The sequence below is a fragment of the Phyllobates terribilis genome, unplaced genomic scaffold (assembly GCF_046119375.1).
Source record: "Phyllobates terribilis strain yellow unplaced genomic scaffold, ASM4611937v1 Scaffold_3__8_contigs__length_932513732, whole genome shotgun sequence".
Taxonomy (NCBI): domain Eukaryota; kingdom Metazoa; phylum Chordata; class Amphibia; order Anura; family Dendrobatidae; genus Phyllobates; species Phyllobates terribilis.
In genome coordinates this window covers 382,098,559-382,117,169 of record NW_027362763.1, presented here as the reverse complement: position 1 = coordinate 382,117,169, position 18,611 = coordinate 382,098,559, and the positions used below count along the sequence as shown (strand labels likewise).

Here is an 18,611-nt window from a genome sequence, read left to right as displayed (position 1 = left end):
GCATGAACAGGGAACTCAAAGATGCCAACACCAATGGCAGGAATTGTCAAGGTCTCAATCTGCTCACTAATATTCACATACTCTAAGATACGAGTTATTGCCGCGTGTAGTTGTCGAGCACTGACATCTGGATGAATAGGGTCAAAAGTAGGGATCACAGCATGTATGATCATTATACAAGGAGGATTGCCAGATTTAGTCGCTGCTATGTCCCCAACAGCTATCTGACCACGTGGCTCAACAATGATACGACTGTCAGTTTGAATAGTCGCCCCTCCTGCTTCCACTATAGCTCTAGCCACAGCTCCGTTGTGCTCTAACCGAGGGTTGGCAATATTAACAATAGCGTCCGTTTCCATTGTCGTTATATCACTCTTACCCACCACTAACAAGGGTCCCTCAGGAATTTCTTTTTCAAAAATGGGTTGCCAACATTCCCTCCCCTTTGTGCTTCCTGTGATGTTGGTGCCCCCCCCCCCCAGATTGAGCCCCTCCTTGATTCAGTGGCCACCGTTCCATACAGGTGTGCGCTCGGCTGCGAGAGGGGCTGTGAGGTACTGGGAATACAGTTAAGTAGACTGTGTGAGAGTGCTGTTGGGAGGAGAGGTCGATGCTTGAGGTAACTCATGTGGACGTGCGGCTGAGTTGCCAGTGGAAGTGATAGTGGAAAGGGTCGGTACTGGGGATGATCCAGGTGGGAGAATAGCTGGGCTCACGATGGGAGTGTTAGGTGAAAGAGTCGGTGGCCCACTGGACACCGTTGTGACATGGAACATGGGTAAAGCCTGTTCACTTCCCGAAGGAGTATAGTACTGGCCATTAGTAGTCATTACTGGGTAAAAAGGATCTGGTCTTGTGGTGTGTAGCATTGGCCTAGTATGTTCACCACCGAAAGTCGTGTGTATGTACAGTACAGACCAAAAGTTTGGACACACCTCATTTAAAGATTTTTCTGTATTTCTGTAACCATGAATTAACACATGTGGATTATATACTTAACAAAAAAGTGTGAAACAACTGAAAATATGTCTTATATTCTAGGTTCTTCAAAGTAGCCACCTTTTGCTTTGATGACTGCTCTGCACACTCTTGGCATTCTCTTGATGAGCTTCAAGAGGTAGTCACCGGAAATGGTCTTCCAACAATCTTGAAGGAGTTCCCAGAGATGCTTAGCACTTGTTGGCCCTTTTGCCTTCACTCTGCGGTCCAGCTCACCCCAAACCATCTCGATTGGGTTCAGGTCTGGTGACTGTGGAGGCCAGGTCATCTGGTGTAAAACCCCATCACTCTCCTTCTTGGTCAAATAGCCCTTACACAGCCTGGAGGTGTGTTTGGGGTCATTGTCCTGTTGAAAAATAAATGGTGGTCCAACTAAACGCAAACCGGATGGAATAGCATGCCGCTGCAAGATACTGTGGTAGCCATGCTGGTTCAGTATGCCTTCAATTTTGAATAAATCCCCAACAGTGTCACCAGCAAAGCACCCCCACACCATCACACCTCCTCCTCCATGCTTCACGGTGGGAACCAGGCATGTAGAGTCCATCCATTCACCTTTTTTGCGTCGCACAAAGACACGGTGGTTGGAACCAAAGATCTCAAATTTGGACTCATCAGACCAAAGCACAGATTTCCACTGGTCTAATGTCCATTCCTTGTGTTCAACTTATGTTTCAGTTCAGACGTTCAGGTTTTTTCTTTGCAGTCAGTATGCTTTAGTGCATATAAAAGGGTGTGGCCGCCCTTTGTCTGGGCTGAGACGCTCATTTTGCCTCGGTTTTATGCTTACACTAGGGATCAGTCTCTCTGCCCTTGTCCATATGTATGTCACTTGACAAATGGTAAGGTTTTTAATATTAGAGTTAGGACTGTCCCATAAGGGTTGCCGTGAAGTTGCGGGATGGCTTTCACATTATTTTGATCAAAATTATGTTAACTAAATACCCTTTATTATTTATTATTATTTTTGCACTGTGCTATTTATACATCTACTTTCAGTTATTTGGGTATTTTTCTTGTTCTTGGTTTCACTTTATGTTTGTTGTAGTCGAGGGAACTTGCAACCACATTGACATTATGGTGTGTAGTAGCAGAAGCATAACATGATCTTTACCTGTGCTTCATAGCTAAAGTTGCCATGTGCAGGGACGCCGTTCCCCTCACCTCTCCGCTCCGTGCCCGGCGGCTTCCTCCCACTCTGCTGGCAGCGCGCGCTGCTTCCCGGCCTCTGTGCTTAGGGCGCGCGCGCTCCCCCTCTCTTAAAGGGGCCGCGCGCGTCGTCCTAAGGAGTCCCCGGCCAATGGCCGGAGGACCTCACCATATATAAGGCACCTCCTCCAAAATGGAGGTGCCTGAGCAATGTTGTTGCAAAGCCTTTCAACTCTGCTTCAGCCCTCAGGTCCCGTTACCAGATACCTGCCAGTTACCTGCCAGATCTCTGCTTGATACCTACCTGATTCCTGTCTATCTGCTTGCATTCCTGCGGTCCGACAGTCTGCCTTCCAAACACCTGTCAGTCTGTCTATGGATCTGCCCGCCCGCTCACCTGGGAGCGCTCACCTGCTACCTGCCTGCTAGCCTACCTGAAGGCTCTGCCGTCACTTGCCGTGACCACCTGCCTGTCCAGAGACTCTTGCCCGCTCACCTGGGAGCGCCCACCTGCTACCTGTCTGCTAGCCTACCTGGAGGCTCTGCCGTCACTTGCCGTGACCACCTGCCTGTCCAGAGACTCTTGCCCGCTCACCTGGGAGCGCCCACCTGCTACCTGTCTGCTAGCCTACCTGGAGGCTCTGCCGTCACTTGCCGTGACCACTTGCCTGTCCAGAGACTCTTGCCCGCTCACCTGGGAGCGCTCACCTGCTACCTGTCTGCTAGCCTACCTGGAGGCTCTGCCGTCACTTGCCGTGACCACCTGCCTGTCCAGAGACTCTTGCCCGCTCACCTGGGAGCGCCTACCTGCTACCTGCCTGCTAGCCTACCTGGAGGCTCAGCCGTCACCTGCCGTGACCACCTGCCAGTCTAGAGACTCTTACCCTGCTGTCACTTGCCGTGACCATCCGCCTGTCAAGAGACTGTCCCCGTCACTTGCCGTGACCTCCTGCCCTTCTACCCAGAGACTGTCCCCGTCACTTGCCCTGACCTCCTGCCCTTCTACCTAGAGACTGTCCCTGTCACTTGCCGTGACTACCTGCCCGCCTTCCCTGGGAGCCACCCGCTTCCTTAGAAGGACTTCCCCTTTGTATAGTTGCTCTGAGGTTCCACCTCCCAGACCCGTTACAGTTTGCTCGGGCCATGGAACCCGGTGGCACCCAAGCTCCCTCGCTCTCGGACCTATGTCATGAACTTTCCCGTCAGAGGTCCCAACAGGAGTCCATCCTGAGCCACCTGCGTAGTGTTAACTCCCGCCTGGACACACTGACTACCTCTTCGGGACCTGCTTCCAGTCGCACGACTCCTACCCCGTCAGCGCCGCTGCCCATCAATTCCATGGCAACTCTTCCCGGTCCTCGCCTCACCGCCCCGCCTCGTTTTGGCAGAGATCCCGGACAGGCACGGGGCTTCATTAACCTGTGCACTCTGCACTTCGAACTGTTGGCACACCAGTTTTCCACCGACCGAGCCAAAGTAGCTTTCATCATGTCCCATCTCACGGGAGAGGCGCTGGCTTGGTTAAATCCTCTATGGGAGAGAGGAGACCCCCTGGTGTCCAACCTGCCATCCTTTCTCACGACTTTCCGGAAGGTCTTTGACGAACCAGGACCTCATCCGCCTCATCTCTGCTATGCCTCCGCCAAGGAAGTCTCACCGTGGGTCAATATGCCATACGGTTCCGTACCCTTGCTTCAGAGCTTGCCTGGGATAACGACGCCCTGGTGTCCATCTTCTGAGAGGGTCTGTCCGGCCGTATTAAAGATGAACTCGCCAGTCGGGACATTCCTACCACTCTCGACGACTTAATTACACTTGCCACCCGGATTGACATCCGGTTCCAGGAGCGCACCAAAGAGGTCACCCGTGAGAGGAGGTTTCCACGCCTTGCCCCTACCTTCCAGAGACCCGTCACTTCCTCCGTTACTCCCCCGGCGCACTCACCCGAGCCTATGCTGGTCGACCAGACCAAGATTGTCAAGACCCGTCAAGAATTACGCTGTGCCGAGGGGAGCTGCTTCTACTGTGGCAGTAAGGAGCACCGGATCCGTTCCTGCCCGGAGAGGTCGGGAAACGCCTGTGTCTAGGGTCGCTCAGAGAGGTCGCCCTAGACAGAAATAAACCTTCTCCATCTCTAATGCTGTCGGTCTCTATCATCTGCAGGGAGAACCGTTATTTTGAACTGGCTCAACTTGACTCTGGAGCTGCCGGAAATCTCATTTCTCAGTCCCTGGTAGAGAAATACCGCATTCCCACCAAACCTCTGGCTGTACCCTTATCTGTCGCCGCCGTGGATGGGGGCCTCTTACCTCATCCCATCCAACTCATCACCGAATCCTTAACTTTGCAGGTGGGAATACTGCACTCTGAGAGCATCTTCTTTCATGTTCTGCCTGGACTCTCTCACGCCCTCTTGCTAGGCCTACCTTGGTTCCAGAGACACGCACCCGTGCTTAATTGGCAGACCGGAGAAGTTCTTCGCTGGGGACAGGACTGCCATAAGACTTGTTTAGTTCCCGTTCATCCTGCTCGTCCTTCTCCTACCCCAGCCAATCTACCCGGCCTACCGGTTCCCTATTGGTCTTTTGCGGACGTCTTTAATAAAAGAGAGACAGAGACATTACCCCCTCATAGACCATACGACTGCCCAATTGACCTGATGCCCGGCGCTACTCCTCCCCGTGGGCGTATTTACCCTTTGTCCGCTGCTGAGACCCGGTCCATGTCTGAATATATTGAGGAGAATCTGGCCCGGGGATTTATCCGGAAATCTACCTCCCCGGCGGGAGCAGGCTTCTTCTTCGTCAAAAAGAAGGACAGCTCACTCCGTCCCTGTATAGACTATAGAGGCCTTAACCAGATCACAGTGAAGAATAAATACCCCCTTCCGCTCATTCCTGAACTATTTGACCGTCTGAGGGGGGCTAGAATCTTCACCAAGATGGACCTCCGTGGGGCGTATAATCTGGTCCGTATCCGTCAGGGGGATGAATGGAAGATGGCATTCAACACCCGGGACCGCCACTATGAATACCTTGTAATGCCCTTCGGTCTCTGTAACGCTCCCGCCGTCTTTCAAGAGTTGGTCAATGACATCTTCCGTGACCTTCTCTACTCCTGTGTGGTGGTGTACCTGGACGACATCTTGGTCTTCTCTCCGGATCTTCTCACTCACCGGAGGGATGTTCGTCAGGTCCTGCTCAGGCTCAGGCAGAGCCACCTCTACGCTAAATATGAGAAGTGCCGTTTTGAGCAGACCTCGCTTCCGTTTCTGGGCTACATAATCTCTCAGACCGGCCTACAAATGGACCCTGAGAAACTGTCTGCCATCCAGAAGTGGCCCCGACCAGAGGGGTTGAAGGCTATTCAGCGGGTCCTGGGCTTCGCCAACTACTACCGCCTCTTCATTCCGCACTTCTCTTCCCGGACTGCCCCTATCTCGGCGCTCACCCGTAAGGGCGCTAATCCCAGAGAATGCCGCCCGAAGCAGAGGAGGCCTTCCTTTCCTTGAAACGAGCTTTTTCCTCCGCCCCTGTGCTGCATCATCCAGACGGCAACAAACAATTCTTTCTAGAAGTCGATGCTTCCTCCTCCGGAGCAGTACTTACCCAAAAGTCATCTTCCGAAAGAATGGTAACCTGCGGCTTCTTCTCCAAACTCTTCTCATCTTCTGAGCGCAATTATTCTATAAGAGACCGAGAATTGTTGGCCATTAAGCTGGCACTGGAGGAGTGGCGTTACCTGCTCGAGGGGGCTCTTCACCCGGTAATAATTTACACGGACCACAAGAACTTGGCTTACCTCCAGAGTGCCCAGAGACTTAACCCGCGCCAAGCCCGGTGGTCCTTGTTCTTCGCCCGCTTTAATTTCATTCTTCATTTTCGCCCGGCTGACAAAAACATCAAAGCTGATGCTTTATCCCGATCCTTTTTGGTCTCTGATCTTGAGGAGGAGCCTAAACACATCATCGACCCCGCCAAAGTAATGCAGGTGGCCCCTGTGAATCTAAATCGTCTTCCACCCGGTAAGACGTTCGTATCTGTTCCGGATCGTGAGAAGGTTCTACACGGGACACTCGTCCAAGCTAGCTGGCCACGCTGGTCAGAAAAAGACCCTCCAGCTTATTTCCTGGCATTACTGGTGGCCTACCCTGCACAAGGACATAATAGACTTTGTTTCAGCCTGTGTGTCCTGCGCCCGGTACAAGGTTCCGAGACATCTGCCAGCCGGCCATCTCCTTCCTCTTCCTGTACCTGCTGCCCCGTGGCAGCATATAGCTATGGACTTTATTACGGACCTCCCTGTCTCTGCCGGTTGTACGGTCATATGGGTGGTCGCTGACCGCTTTTCCAAAATGGCTCACTTTATTCCCCTGCCGGGTCTCACGTCTGCATCAGAGTTAGCTGAAGACTTTATTCATCATGTCTTCCGTCTTCATGGTCTTCCTCTCCACATCGTATCTGACCGAGGGGTTCAGTTCACCTCTCGTTTTTGGCGAGCCATGTGTAAACTGCTGGGGGTGACCTTGGACTTTTCTTCTGCTTATCACCCACAGTCCAATGGCCAAGTTGAACGGATCAACCAAATTTTAACCAGTTACCTCCGGCACTTTGTTAATGCTCACCATTCCGACTGAGTGGATCTTTTACCGTGGGCCGAATTTTCTTACAATAATCACGAGAGCGAATCTTCCTCCAAATCCCCATTTTTTGTAGTCTTCGGTCAGCATCCTCGGATCCCGTTTCCCGTCTCCGCTTCGGTGGACAATCCGGCTGCGGAATCGCTCGTTAACGAATTTTCCTCCATTTGGGAAAGTACCAGATCCGCCAGATCCGCACTTCTTCGGTCATCCGAGCGGATGAAAAAACAGGCTGACAAAAGACGTCTGGATCCACCACAATTCCGTCCTGGAGATAAGGTCTGGCTCTCGTCCAAATATGTCCGGCTCAAGGTTCCTTCCTACAAGTTAGGGCCTCGGTTCATCGGCCCACTGGAAGTTATCAAACAGATCAATCCGGTGGCCTATAAATTGAAACTCCCGGCCAATTTGCGGATTCCTAACTCCTTCCATGTATCTCTACTCAAACCCGTGGTACTTAACTCTTTTTCCAAGTCTACAGGTACGCCTCCTGCTCCGATTTCCGCTGAAAACGAGTTTGAGGTAGAGAACATTCTGGCCACCAAAAGGGTAAGAGGAAAGACCCTTTTTCTAGTGGATTGGAAGGGGTTTGGTCCTGAGGAGAGAACATGGGAGCCCCGGGAGAACATCCATGCCCCTCTCATCCTTGATAAATTTCTCTCCGGCCTAAAAAAGGGGGGGCCTAAAGGGGGGGGTACTGTAGCGTCGGCGTCCCTGCCTCCTGCTAGGCAGGGACGCCGTTCCCCTCACCTCTCCGCTCCGTGCCCGGCGGCTTCCTCCCGCTCTGCTGGCAGCGTGCGCTGCTTCCCGGCCTCTGTGCTTAGGGCGCGCGCGCTCCCCCTCTCTTAAAGGGGCCGCGCGCGTCGTCCTAAGGAGTCCCCGGCCAATGGCCGGAGGACCTCACCATATATAAGGCACCTCCTCCAAAATGGAGGTGCCCGAGCAATGTTGTTGCAAAGCCTTTCAACTCTGCTTCAGCCCTCAGGTCCCGTTACCAGATACCTGCCAGTTACCTGCCAGATCTCTGCTTGATACCTACCTGATTCCTGTCTATCTGTTTGCATTCCTGCGGTCTGACAGTCTGCCTTTCAAACACCTCTCAGTCTGTCTATGGATCTGCCCGCCCGCTCACCTGGGAGCGCTCACCTGCTACCTGCCTGCTAGCCTACCTGAAGGCTCTGCCGTCACTTGCCGTGACCACCTGCCTGTCCAGAGACTCTTGCCCGCTCACCTGGGAGCGCCCGCCTGCTACCTGTCTGCTAGCCTACCTGGAGGCTCTGCCGTCACTTGCCGTGACCACCTGCCTGTCCAGAGACTCTTGCCCGCTCACCTGGGAGCGCTCACCTGCTACCTGTCTGCTAGCCTACCTGGAGGCTCTGCCGTCACTTGCCGTGACCACCTGCCTGTCCAGAGACTCTTGCCCGCTCACCTGGGAACGTCCACCTGCTACCTGTCTGCTAGCCTACCTGGAGGCTCTGCCGTCACTTGCCGTGACCACCTGCCTGTCCAGAGACTCTTGCCCGCTCACCTGGGAGCGCCTACCTGCTACCTGCCTGCTAGCCTACCTGGAGGATCAGCCGTCACCTGCCGTGACCACCTGCCAGTCTAGAGACTCTTACCCTGCTGTCACTTGCCGTGACCATCCGCCTGTCAAGAGACTGTCCCCGTCACTTGCCGTGACCTCCTGCCCTTCTACCCAGAGACTGTCCCCGTCACTTGCCGTGACCTCCTGCCCTTCTACCCAGAGACTGTCCCTGTCACTTGCCGTGACTACCTGCCTGCCTTCCCTAGGAGCCACCCGCTTCCTTACAAGGACTGCCCCTTTGTATAGTTGCTCTGAGGTTCCACCTCCCAGACCCGTTACACCATGTAGCCCCAACCCAATATTGCGCACCTGCCGTATAAACCCCACAATGCAAACTCATAGGCAGCACTACCAGCGAGTCACTGCAATAAATTCATTTGCATTTCACATTTATCCCATAATTCCAACAATACTTATAAACTCTGGTGAAAAACATCCACATGACAGTCCACGTGCTGGTCCTGTCTTCTGGATTTTAGATTTATAAAGGTTGTAGAATTTAACAGAAAATTAACATTAGGGATTCTAAATATGCAGAATGTACACAAAAATACTGGGCAGGGGTGAATACTGAGTGCAATGGATCTCTGTGTAAGAATTGTGTATGTGTCCCCCAACCTTAAGTAACACATTGCATGCAATAAACTATGCAAGAACATCACAGTACGCATATCAGAAAATTACACAGCACTCACCACAGAGGCACAGCACATACATTACACAAGCACATCCCACACATCACGAAAAACACAGGCCACGCGTAACACAAGCACAGCGCACACATCACACAAGCAGCTTGTACTGATCACACAAGCACAGCACACAAATCACACAAGCAGCATGCACTGATCACACGAGCACAGCGCACACAGCACACAAGCAGCATGCACTGATCACACAAGCACAGCGCACACATCACACAAGCAGCCTGCACTGATCACACAAGCACAGTGCACACATCACACAAGCAGCATGCACTGATCACACAAGCACAGTGCACACATCAAACAAGCAACACTGATCAACAAGCACAGCGCACACATCACACAAGCAGCATGCCCTGATCACACAAGCACAGTGCACGCATCACACAAGCAACACTGATCAACAAACACAGCGCACACATCACACAAGCAGCATGCACTGATCACACAAGCACAGTGCACGCATCACACAAGCAGCATGCTCTGATCACACGAGTACAGCACAGACATCACACAAGCAGCATGCACTGATCACACGAGCACTGCGCACACATCACACAAGCTGCATGCACTGATCACACGAGCACAGTGCACACATCACACAAGCAGCATGCACTGATCAAACGAGTACAGCGCACACATCACACAAGCGGCATCCACTGATCACACGAGCACAGCGCACACATCACACAAGCAGCATGCGCTGATCATACAGGCACAGCGCACACATCACACAAGCAGCCTGCATTGATCACACAATCACAGAGCACACATCACACAAGCACAGTGCACAAATCAAACAAGCAGCATGCACTGATCACACAAGCACAACGCACACAGCACACAAGCAGCATGCACTGATTACATAAGCATAGTGCACAAGTCACACAAGCACAATGCACACCAACATCTTAAAGGAAATCTATCAGTAGGGTTTCACGCGCAGAACTATTTATCGGTGCATGTAGCTCTTTCAAAGACAGGTTCAGCAATACCTTTACATGGCTTTTCTGTTCCTCCATCAGCATTTAAATTGATATGCAAATGACTATGGTAGATATGAAGCCTCTGTCACTCCAGCTCTATTCTCTGCCTAGCGCCGGCTTGATGGGGGATAGAGGTGGTGTCATAGAAAATATTAAGAATCTCTCTCCCTCCAAGTCCCTCTTCCCCCCTCCCCTATACTATTTGTCAAAGGAGCAAGCGCTAACACTCTAACCAGTTGCATCTATGCAAATTAGCCGTGTACAGAAGAGGTGGCAAACTAATTACCATATGAATGTAGCTGCACTAGCAGGGACCTGTGATAAATAGACACCTGAACAGGGGCCAGAGGTTGAAAGAAAGAGGAAAACGCTCATTAAGCTTCAAAGAAATTCTATCACACTCCATACAATTGCAGGGTCATCCTCATTTGCAAACTCCTTTTACTCACCAGTCTCGTAGGCACGGACACGAAATATGGAATATCGGAAGTTCTATAATTCCGATAATGATGAGACCCACATTTTTAGCAGAGGGGCTAGCTAAGGAACAATATGCACATCTTTCCGAATCTGTGAACCCTTCTGGGGAGCTATAATGCAAAAGTACAAAAATAACAGACAGCAGCCATGTCATGTCTGGTCTCTACAGAAAGGTAAATTCGCAATAAAAAATGTGGCATCACTTGCTAACTTATGCGATCAACCAGCGAGAAGTTATCGCAGAAGTTAGAGATTTTAATAAAAACATGAAGGGTGGAGCAGAGCCTACTTGAACATAGTAACATAGTTTTTAAGGTTGAATGAAGACTAAGTCCATCTAGTTCAACCCATATCCTAACATGTTGATCCAGAGGAAGGCAAAAAAAAAACATGTGGCAAACACTAAGCTCCAAATCGGGGAAAAAAATTCCTTCCCGACTCCATACGACAATCAAACTAGTTCCCTGGATCAACGCCCTATCAAGTCATCCCAGGGGAGTGTGTGGGCAGGACCCCCCCTACGGCATAAAAGATCCAGCTTAAGATTGATCCATACTCATGCCGGGAGTTATATATTCTATAAGCAGGGGTCCCGTTCGATAACGGTCCATTGGAGCGCCTCCCCTCCAGCTAAACTGAATCGTTTCTGCGATCGGTCTAGTAAGTTTCTTTTGTTAATCCCTTTTTATTTTGCGTAACTGTATATCCTGTATTGTACTGTCCCCCTTTGTAAAATCTTTGTATATTTTTCATAAACACTGCCTCCTTTATGGATTAAATATAAAATGTAATAGTTCGGTTTCTTCTGTTTTGTAATCGTTCCTCCCCCGAAGCCATCTATGCTACCAGAAAGCAGGCGTCCGTTCAGGCCTGTATTATATTTTAAAACTGATCGGTGGTGGCAGCGAATAACCATAATTGGGCTATCGTGAAGCTGGCAGTGATCGTACGAGGGCATACACACATATTCCATGCGTTGGAATTCGGGGGTTTGTACGCCATACTCTCACTGCTCGCTTGCTACATAGTGAGTAATCGGGATCGTCTGTGTGTCGAATCCCTGACAAAGTAACGACAGGGATGGAATATTGTATAGTCCTGCCGGTTTCGTCCCTGACAAATTGGTGGCAGCAGTGGGATATTGTATGATCCTGCCGTTGTCGTCCCTGACAGGCGGGATTGACATATTCTTAGAATAGAGCTGGAGTGACAGAGGTTTCTGATCTACAGTCTCATTTGCATATCAATTCAAATGCTGATTTCTCAGTAATGGAGAAATGTACTGGCCATCTAAAGGTATTGCATGACTTGTCTATTGAAAGAGCTACATACAGATATAAATAATTTTGGGTGTGAAATCCTGCTGATAGATTCCCTTCAATGTTCACAAGTAAAATACAGCAACTAATTATATTATTTTTTTAATATATAAAGGGAATATGTACGGTAATAAGAAAATCATCTAGTGTTTAAATCAGTTTTTTTATGTTAAATATATTTGTTAAAATATTTAGCATTTTTTTTGTATTTTTCATATCAAGACCTGTATTAAAAAAAATTTGACATCATATCACTTTGTCACTGGCCACTATATCTAATTCTAGTCTCATACCACTCTGTTCTTTCAGAAAAGACACATGGACATTAACAGAAACAGATTGACTCAGACCCTGCTTAGTTGTATTGTTCATGCTCCCATGAGGACAATGGCCATTATATAGAGCAGGGGCGGAACTACCGCCCGTGCAGCCGGTTCATTGAACGGGGGCCCCGAGGGAGAGGGGGCCCCTCCAGCCTCCAGCAGGGCCGCCATCAGGGCATGACTGCCCTGACTCTAGTATGGGGCCCGGCCGGTAGGGGCCCCCTCGGGGGCCCCCCTCTTGTGCGTCTCTCTCCTCATGGGGCCCCCGGCCCCATGCTATGCGCCGGGTCCGGGACATTTCAGCGCTGAGCTGCGCTGTTGCAGCAGCGCCTTCATGATTCCCCTGACTTCCGGTCATGTGACGGTGCCGTCACATGGCCGGAAGTCAGGAGAACCTGCTGTCAGCGATTTGGACGAGCGCCAGGATTCTGCAGGGATCGCATGGGGGTAAGTATAACAAGTTTTATTTTTTTTTAAATACAATTAACTAGGAGTGGAGAGATGGGAGAAGCACATGTGTGTGTGTGTGTGTGTGTGTGTATGTGTGTGTGGGGGGGGGGAGATGGGAGATGCACATGTGTGTGTGTGGGGGGGGAGATGGGAGATGCACATGTGTGTGGGGGGGGGGATGGGAGATGCACATGTGTGTGTGGGGGGGGGAGATGGGAGATGCACATGTGTGTGGGGGGGGAGATGGGAGATGCACATGTGTGTGGGGGGGGGAGATGGGAGATGCACGTGTGTGGGGGGGGAGATGGGAGATGCACATGTGTGTGGGGGGGGAGATGGGAGATGCACATGTATGTGGGGGGGGAGATGGGAGATGCACATGTGTGTGGGGGGGGGAGATGGGAGATGCACATGTGTGTAGGGGGGGAGATGGGAGATGCACATGTGTGTGTGGGGGGGATGGGAGATGCACATGTGGGGGGGGTGGGAGATGCACATGTGGGGGGATGGGAGATGCACATGTGTGTGGGGGGGGGAGATGGGAGATGCACGTGTGTGGGGGGGGAGATGGGAGATGCACATGTGTGGGGGAGATGGGAGATGCACATGTGTGGGGGGGAGATGGGAGATGCACATGTGTGGGGGGGGAGATGGGAGATGCACATGTGGGGGGAGATGAGAGAGGTGCACATGTGGTGGAGGGGGATGAGAGAGGGGCACATGTGGGGGAGGGGGATGAGAGAGGGGCACATGTGGGGGAGGGGGATGAGAGAGGGGCACATGTGGGGGAGGGGGATGAGAGAGGGGCACATGTGGGGGAGGGGGATGAGAGAGGGGCACATGTGGGGGGGAGGGGGTGAGAGAGGGGCACATGGAGGGGGATGAGAGCTGCACATGGGGGGGTTTGAGAGCTGCACATGGGGGAATTGGGAGTAGGGATAATGAGCTGCACATAACGAATGTGGGGTGGGGGAGAGTAAATGATAAATGATGATGGGGTGGGGAGAGCACGGACATGATATAATGAATTGGGGCAGGGGGTGCATGTAAATATTGAATGCGGGGAGCAGGAAGTATAGAGTAGGGGGCGTTGCGGATGCAGGAGTGTGACTGGTAACAAATTGGCGGAAAGAGTAGAGGTTCTAATTAAATTATATATTAAGTGCCTATTTACAGTTAATGGGGGCACAGTGGTGGATTACAATTTATATTTGGAATGGTAGGTTGCCTAATAACTAACCATATATTGATGGTGGATGCACGTCTGTATTCAGCTGCGTAATGTAGAAGTTGGGGAATGTGCTCTAGATAACTGTGTTATTTTATGCAGAGACGAGTCCTGGCTGGAAGACGTGATGGCGGTCTGTGCTGGATGAAGGAGAAAAGCGAAGATGAAGGACTTCACCTAGAGACGTCACTGGTGAGTCAGTCTATTACATGTACACTGTGTATAATGTCACTGGTGATCACTGTATTACCTGTACACTGACACTATATACAGAGCTCCTGTGTATAATGTCACTGGTGATCACTGTATTACCTGTACACTGACACTATATACAGAGCTCCTGTGTATAATTTCACTGGTGATCACTGTATTACCTGTACACTGACACTATATACAGAGCTCCTGTGTATAATGTCACTGGTGATCCCTGTATTACCTGTACACTGACACTATATACAGAGCTCCTGTGTATAATGTCACTGATGATCACTGTATTACCTGTACACTATATACAGAGCTCCTGTGTATAATGTCACTGTATTACCTGTACACTGACACTATATACAGAGCTCCTGTGTATAATTTCACTGGTGATCACTAGATTACCTGGACACTTACGTTATACATACCATGTATAGAGCTCCCGTGTATAATGACACTTATGGTAATATTAGTAATGTGGTGGTAATATTAGTAATGTAGTGGTAATATGTGGTCTGGTCATGGTGTGGCAGTTTTTCTCCCTTCTGTGTGGTATTATTCGGTCACTATGTTGTGGTAATATGTGGTCTGGTCATGGTGTGGCGGTATTCCCTGTATGTGGTATTATTGGTCATTTAAAAAAAAAATGTATATGACACATTCCCTTAAAGAAAACTAAATAAAAATATATCTAAAAAGAGTATTGGATATTTTAAGAAAATTTTAATAGGTTAGAGTAGGGCCCGTCCAGAAGAGTCTACCTTATCGTGGTGGCGGCTTTAAAAATCTTTTGGCCAAAACAAAAGCTGATGGCTATGTATGTGGCGCCGTCACATGGCCGAACGTCAGGAGAACCTGGTGGCAGCGACGTGGACGAGCGCCAGGATTCTGCAGGGATTGCATGGGGGTAAGTATAACAAGTTTTATTTTTTTTAAATACAATTAATTAACTAGGAGTGGGGGGAATCAGAGATGCACGGGGGGGATGAGAGATGCACATGGGGGGGGGGTGAGAGATGCACATGGGGGGGTGAGAGATGCACATGGGGGGGTGAGAGATGCACATGGGAGGGTGAGAGATGCACATGGGGGGGTGAGAGATGCACATGGGGGGGATGAGAGATGCACATGGGGGGGATGAGAGATGCACATGGGGGGGATGAGAGATGCACATGGGGGGATGAGAGATGCACGGGGGGTGAGAGCTGCACATGGGTGGGATGAGAGCTGCACATGGGGGGGTGAGAGATGCACATGGGGGGGTTATGTTTACATAACTTTGTTGCCTTATGAAGGGCAGGGGGGGCCCCCCAAAATTTCTTGCACAGGGGCCCACTACAGTCTGTGTCCGCCCCTGATATAGAGAGGGGGAAGAGGTGAACTGTGACATCACCTATTGTGCATAGTGGATCCTGTGTTATCTACTGTATACATTCCTCTCTGTAATTATAATGAGACTTTTGAAAAGTCTTCTATAAAGAGCAGGAAGTATGAGCCTAAAATTAAAGCGCCACTGCGGTGTTTTTTGTTTGTTTTTTTTCACCGCTGGAGTGGTATCACTAATGCATGGTCCCTGCCCCCAATAACATACTTACTGCTGCGGTCCAGATCCGCCATGTTGGGACCATGACTTCTGACTAAGTGAGCTAACCGTCATAAGCTTTCAATGCAAGTCCATGGGAGCCTTGTTCTCACTTTCACTGACTTACATTGAGAAGTGACTTCCATTCCGCACAGCAAACACCGAAGTGTTCTCGCTAGTCACAACTAGAAGAAGATGACACTGAGAACTGAAGAAGCCAGCAAAGATATTATTACGGGCAGGGAACGGGCATTAGTGATACCACTTTGGCGGTGAAATGAAATAAAAAATGCCTGAGTGGTGCTTTAAAGAAAGACTCCTATCAAAGTTTTTATCCTCTTAATATATTGCAGTCATCATGTTATATACAGTAGCACTGTGAATTGCTCTACCCAGCTAATTCTTCTATTTTCCATTAGGTGTATGACATCACGTGATAGCAACAGGAGGTCAATTTTCCCTGTAGTCATAAGTCACTGCAAAAGTCAATGGAGAGGGGAGGGGCGGAGCAGCTGGGTCAGGAGTTGAAGAGGGGGGATTATTTCTGCAGGGACAAGAAACTTCCTGTTTCTACATAGAGCAGAGAAAAGAGAAGAATTAGCTGGTTAGAAAGGTAAAATAAGCAATTGTAAGTACACAGCTCTGTATAACATGGTGATTGCAATTTATTAAGAGGATAAAAACTTTGATGGGAGGAGGAGTGCTTCTTTAAGCTTAGCGGCCAGTGTGAAAATGGCAATATTTCTGTGATTTTTATTATTATTATTATTATTATTATTACTATTATTGTTAATAATAATAATAGTAACATTATTATTGTATAGATAGTGAGATGGAAAATTACAAAAAATCTTATAAAATGTAGAAAAAAATGGAAACATTTAACTTAACAATAGGTAATTTTCTGATAACACATTCCCTTTAAATGTAGACCTTTTGAGGCTATGGGTAAATGGAAAAGTGACTTAGGTACATTATTATTTTAGGGCTGCCAATCTTCAACTATCTTTTACTACATGTTCTGGATACCTCACCATACCTCACTCATGGTCTCATGGTGGCTTAGTGGTTAGCACTGGGTTCCTGGCTTCAAATTCCACCAAGGACAACATCTGCAAGGAGCTTGTGGATATCCTCCCACACTCCAAACACTTACTGATAAGGAATTTAGATGAGCCCCAATGAATACAGTGATGATGATGATGTCTACAAAGTGCTGTGGAAAGTAATGGTGCTATATAAAAGAGTAATATCAATAGATTTGTGTTAGAAGAGGCTGCAGATGTTATTTTATGTTGTAAAATTAGACCTGTATGACCCACGATTCACTTCTATGTTCCTTATGCATTGGTAACATTTTTAACACTGTTATTCATTTGTTTGTAATTCACTAAATACATAATTCAGCTTGTATAGAGTGCAACATATAACTCTAATAACTAATAATCGAGCAACACAAAGTAGCACAGCATTTTCTTGAGATCAGTCTCCGAGATTAAATATTTTGTGTTTAGAGGGTTTATTACTGATAAATGGGAGGATAAGTGAGGACCCTAAAGATAAAGGGACGCAGCAGTTCATTTCAGATGATAAGCTGTGAGATACTCCACTGCTGTTCGCATACCTTTACCCTGGGTGTGCATTACTCCTGTACTGCAGGTTTCCGGTTACCTGTAAACACATTGTATTCTCTTTCACTATTCTAGCGATATAATCAAGACTTCCTATTTTCTGCTAGGGATTCAGGCCAAGCCCTCGTCACTTGCGGAGGTACGCCCGAGCCCGTGTGGAAGAGACAAAGCCCTTGGATGAAGTCCACCTGACTGACCATGATACATCTTCACCTCTGAGGAAAAGAAAGATCAAGAGAAGCAGCCGGGTTCAGCCAGAATTTTATCAATCTGTGCAAGTGACTCCCACTCGAAAACCGGTATGTATCAGGGCAGCAAGGCACAAGACTGTGCCCATATCACATGGGCAGCTTAACCGCCTGGCATATTTAGGCAGCATGTTCCTAGATCTATGACGATACAGCTGCAGGCAGTATAGACGACCTGTCACTGTCGCACTGCAGACATCTTTTCTAGAATGTACGTTCTCTAATGTGACGGGAAATACAAGAATAGTAAGGTCAGCACTCCTGGGCAATTACAGCGATGCTCGGTGGAAAGAATTACAGTCTGTTACTGCATTAGAGAAAATATCCAGAAAGATGAAAAGGAAAGATACTGGTATTTATTAAAGATGCAGTGAAATTTAACATGTACAAAATCAGTAAAAATTCTAATTAAATTTATGGGGACACTTGGGTTTCCCCAGACCTTTACCGACTCTATCTGTATGTGTGACTTGCACTTTAAAAAAAACCTGAGCAATTACTTACCCTCCCCTTTCCCAGGAGCGCCGCCTCTCCTTCACAGGTCTGGTCCTTGTTGAATAGCTGTTAGCATCATGACTACAGTGCATATCACTGCTGCAGCCAATCACTGTGCTCAGTGGTGATTCTGATATAGACACCATGAGCCCAGTGATTGTCTGCAGTGGTCATGTGCACTTATGTTGAGATGTCCCCACTGCAACCTGTCAACAAAGCCTAAAGCAGTGGTGGAAAGGCATTGTTGTAGCAGAAGAATGTAAGTAATTGCTGAGTTTATTATTTTCAATCAGGAGAATTTGATAGACCTAAAAATGTCTTTCCTGGAATACCAATTTAAGGGCTGCATCGTAGGAGGACGTGTCTGCTCTTTTATTAGCCAAACTGGGCATGAAATAAAAATGGTATGATTTAGCTACTAGGAGCTATTGAAGACTACAGTAGACTCATAATCATATTTGATGACTGTTCTCGCAGTGTAATTAGAGTTTTTAAAGCATCTTAAGCCCCTTCCCAACATTAGACTTACTGGCACATCCAACAGTGGGTCCCCGTTTATAATGCGGGTTCAGGAGCTGAGCCTGCATCACAC

At 48.9% G+C, this 18,611-nt stretch overlaps 1 protein-coding gene across 23 annotated transcripts in view; it reads left to right on the top strand.

Annotated features, from left to right (window-relative positions):
• DST (dystonin) overlaps positions 1–18,611 on the top strand; it is a 744,334-nt gene that overhangs the window by 107,899 nt on the left and 617,824 nt on the right. For 16 of the 23 annotated variants that reach the window (XM_073675433.1, XM_073675456.1, XM_073675459.1 and 13 more), the window contains exons 3-4: positions 13,965–14,054; positions 17,384–17,575. In XM_073675433.1, coding sequence (XP_073531534.1) covers positions 13,965–14,054; positions 17,384–17,575 — 282 coding nt within the window. The remainder of the gene's footprint in view (positions 1–13,964; positions 14,055–17,383; positions 17,576–18,611) is intronic. The other 7 variants (XM_073675444.1, XM_073675441.1, XM_073675455.1 and 4 more) reach the window with 1 other exon arrangement.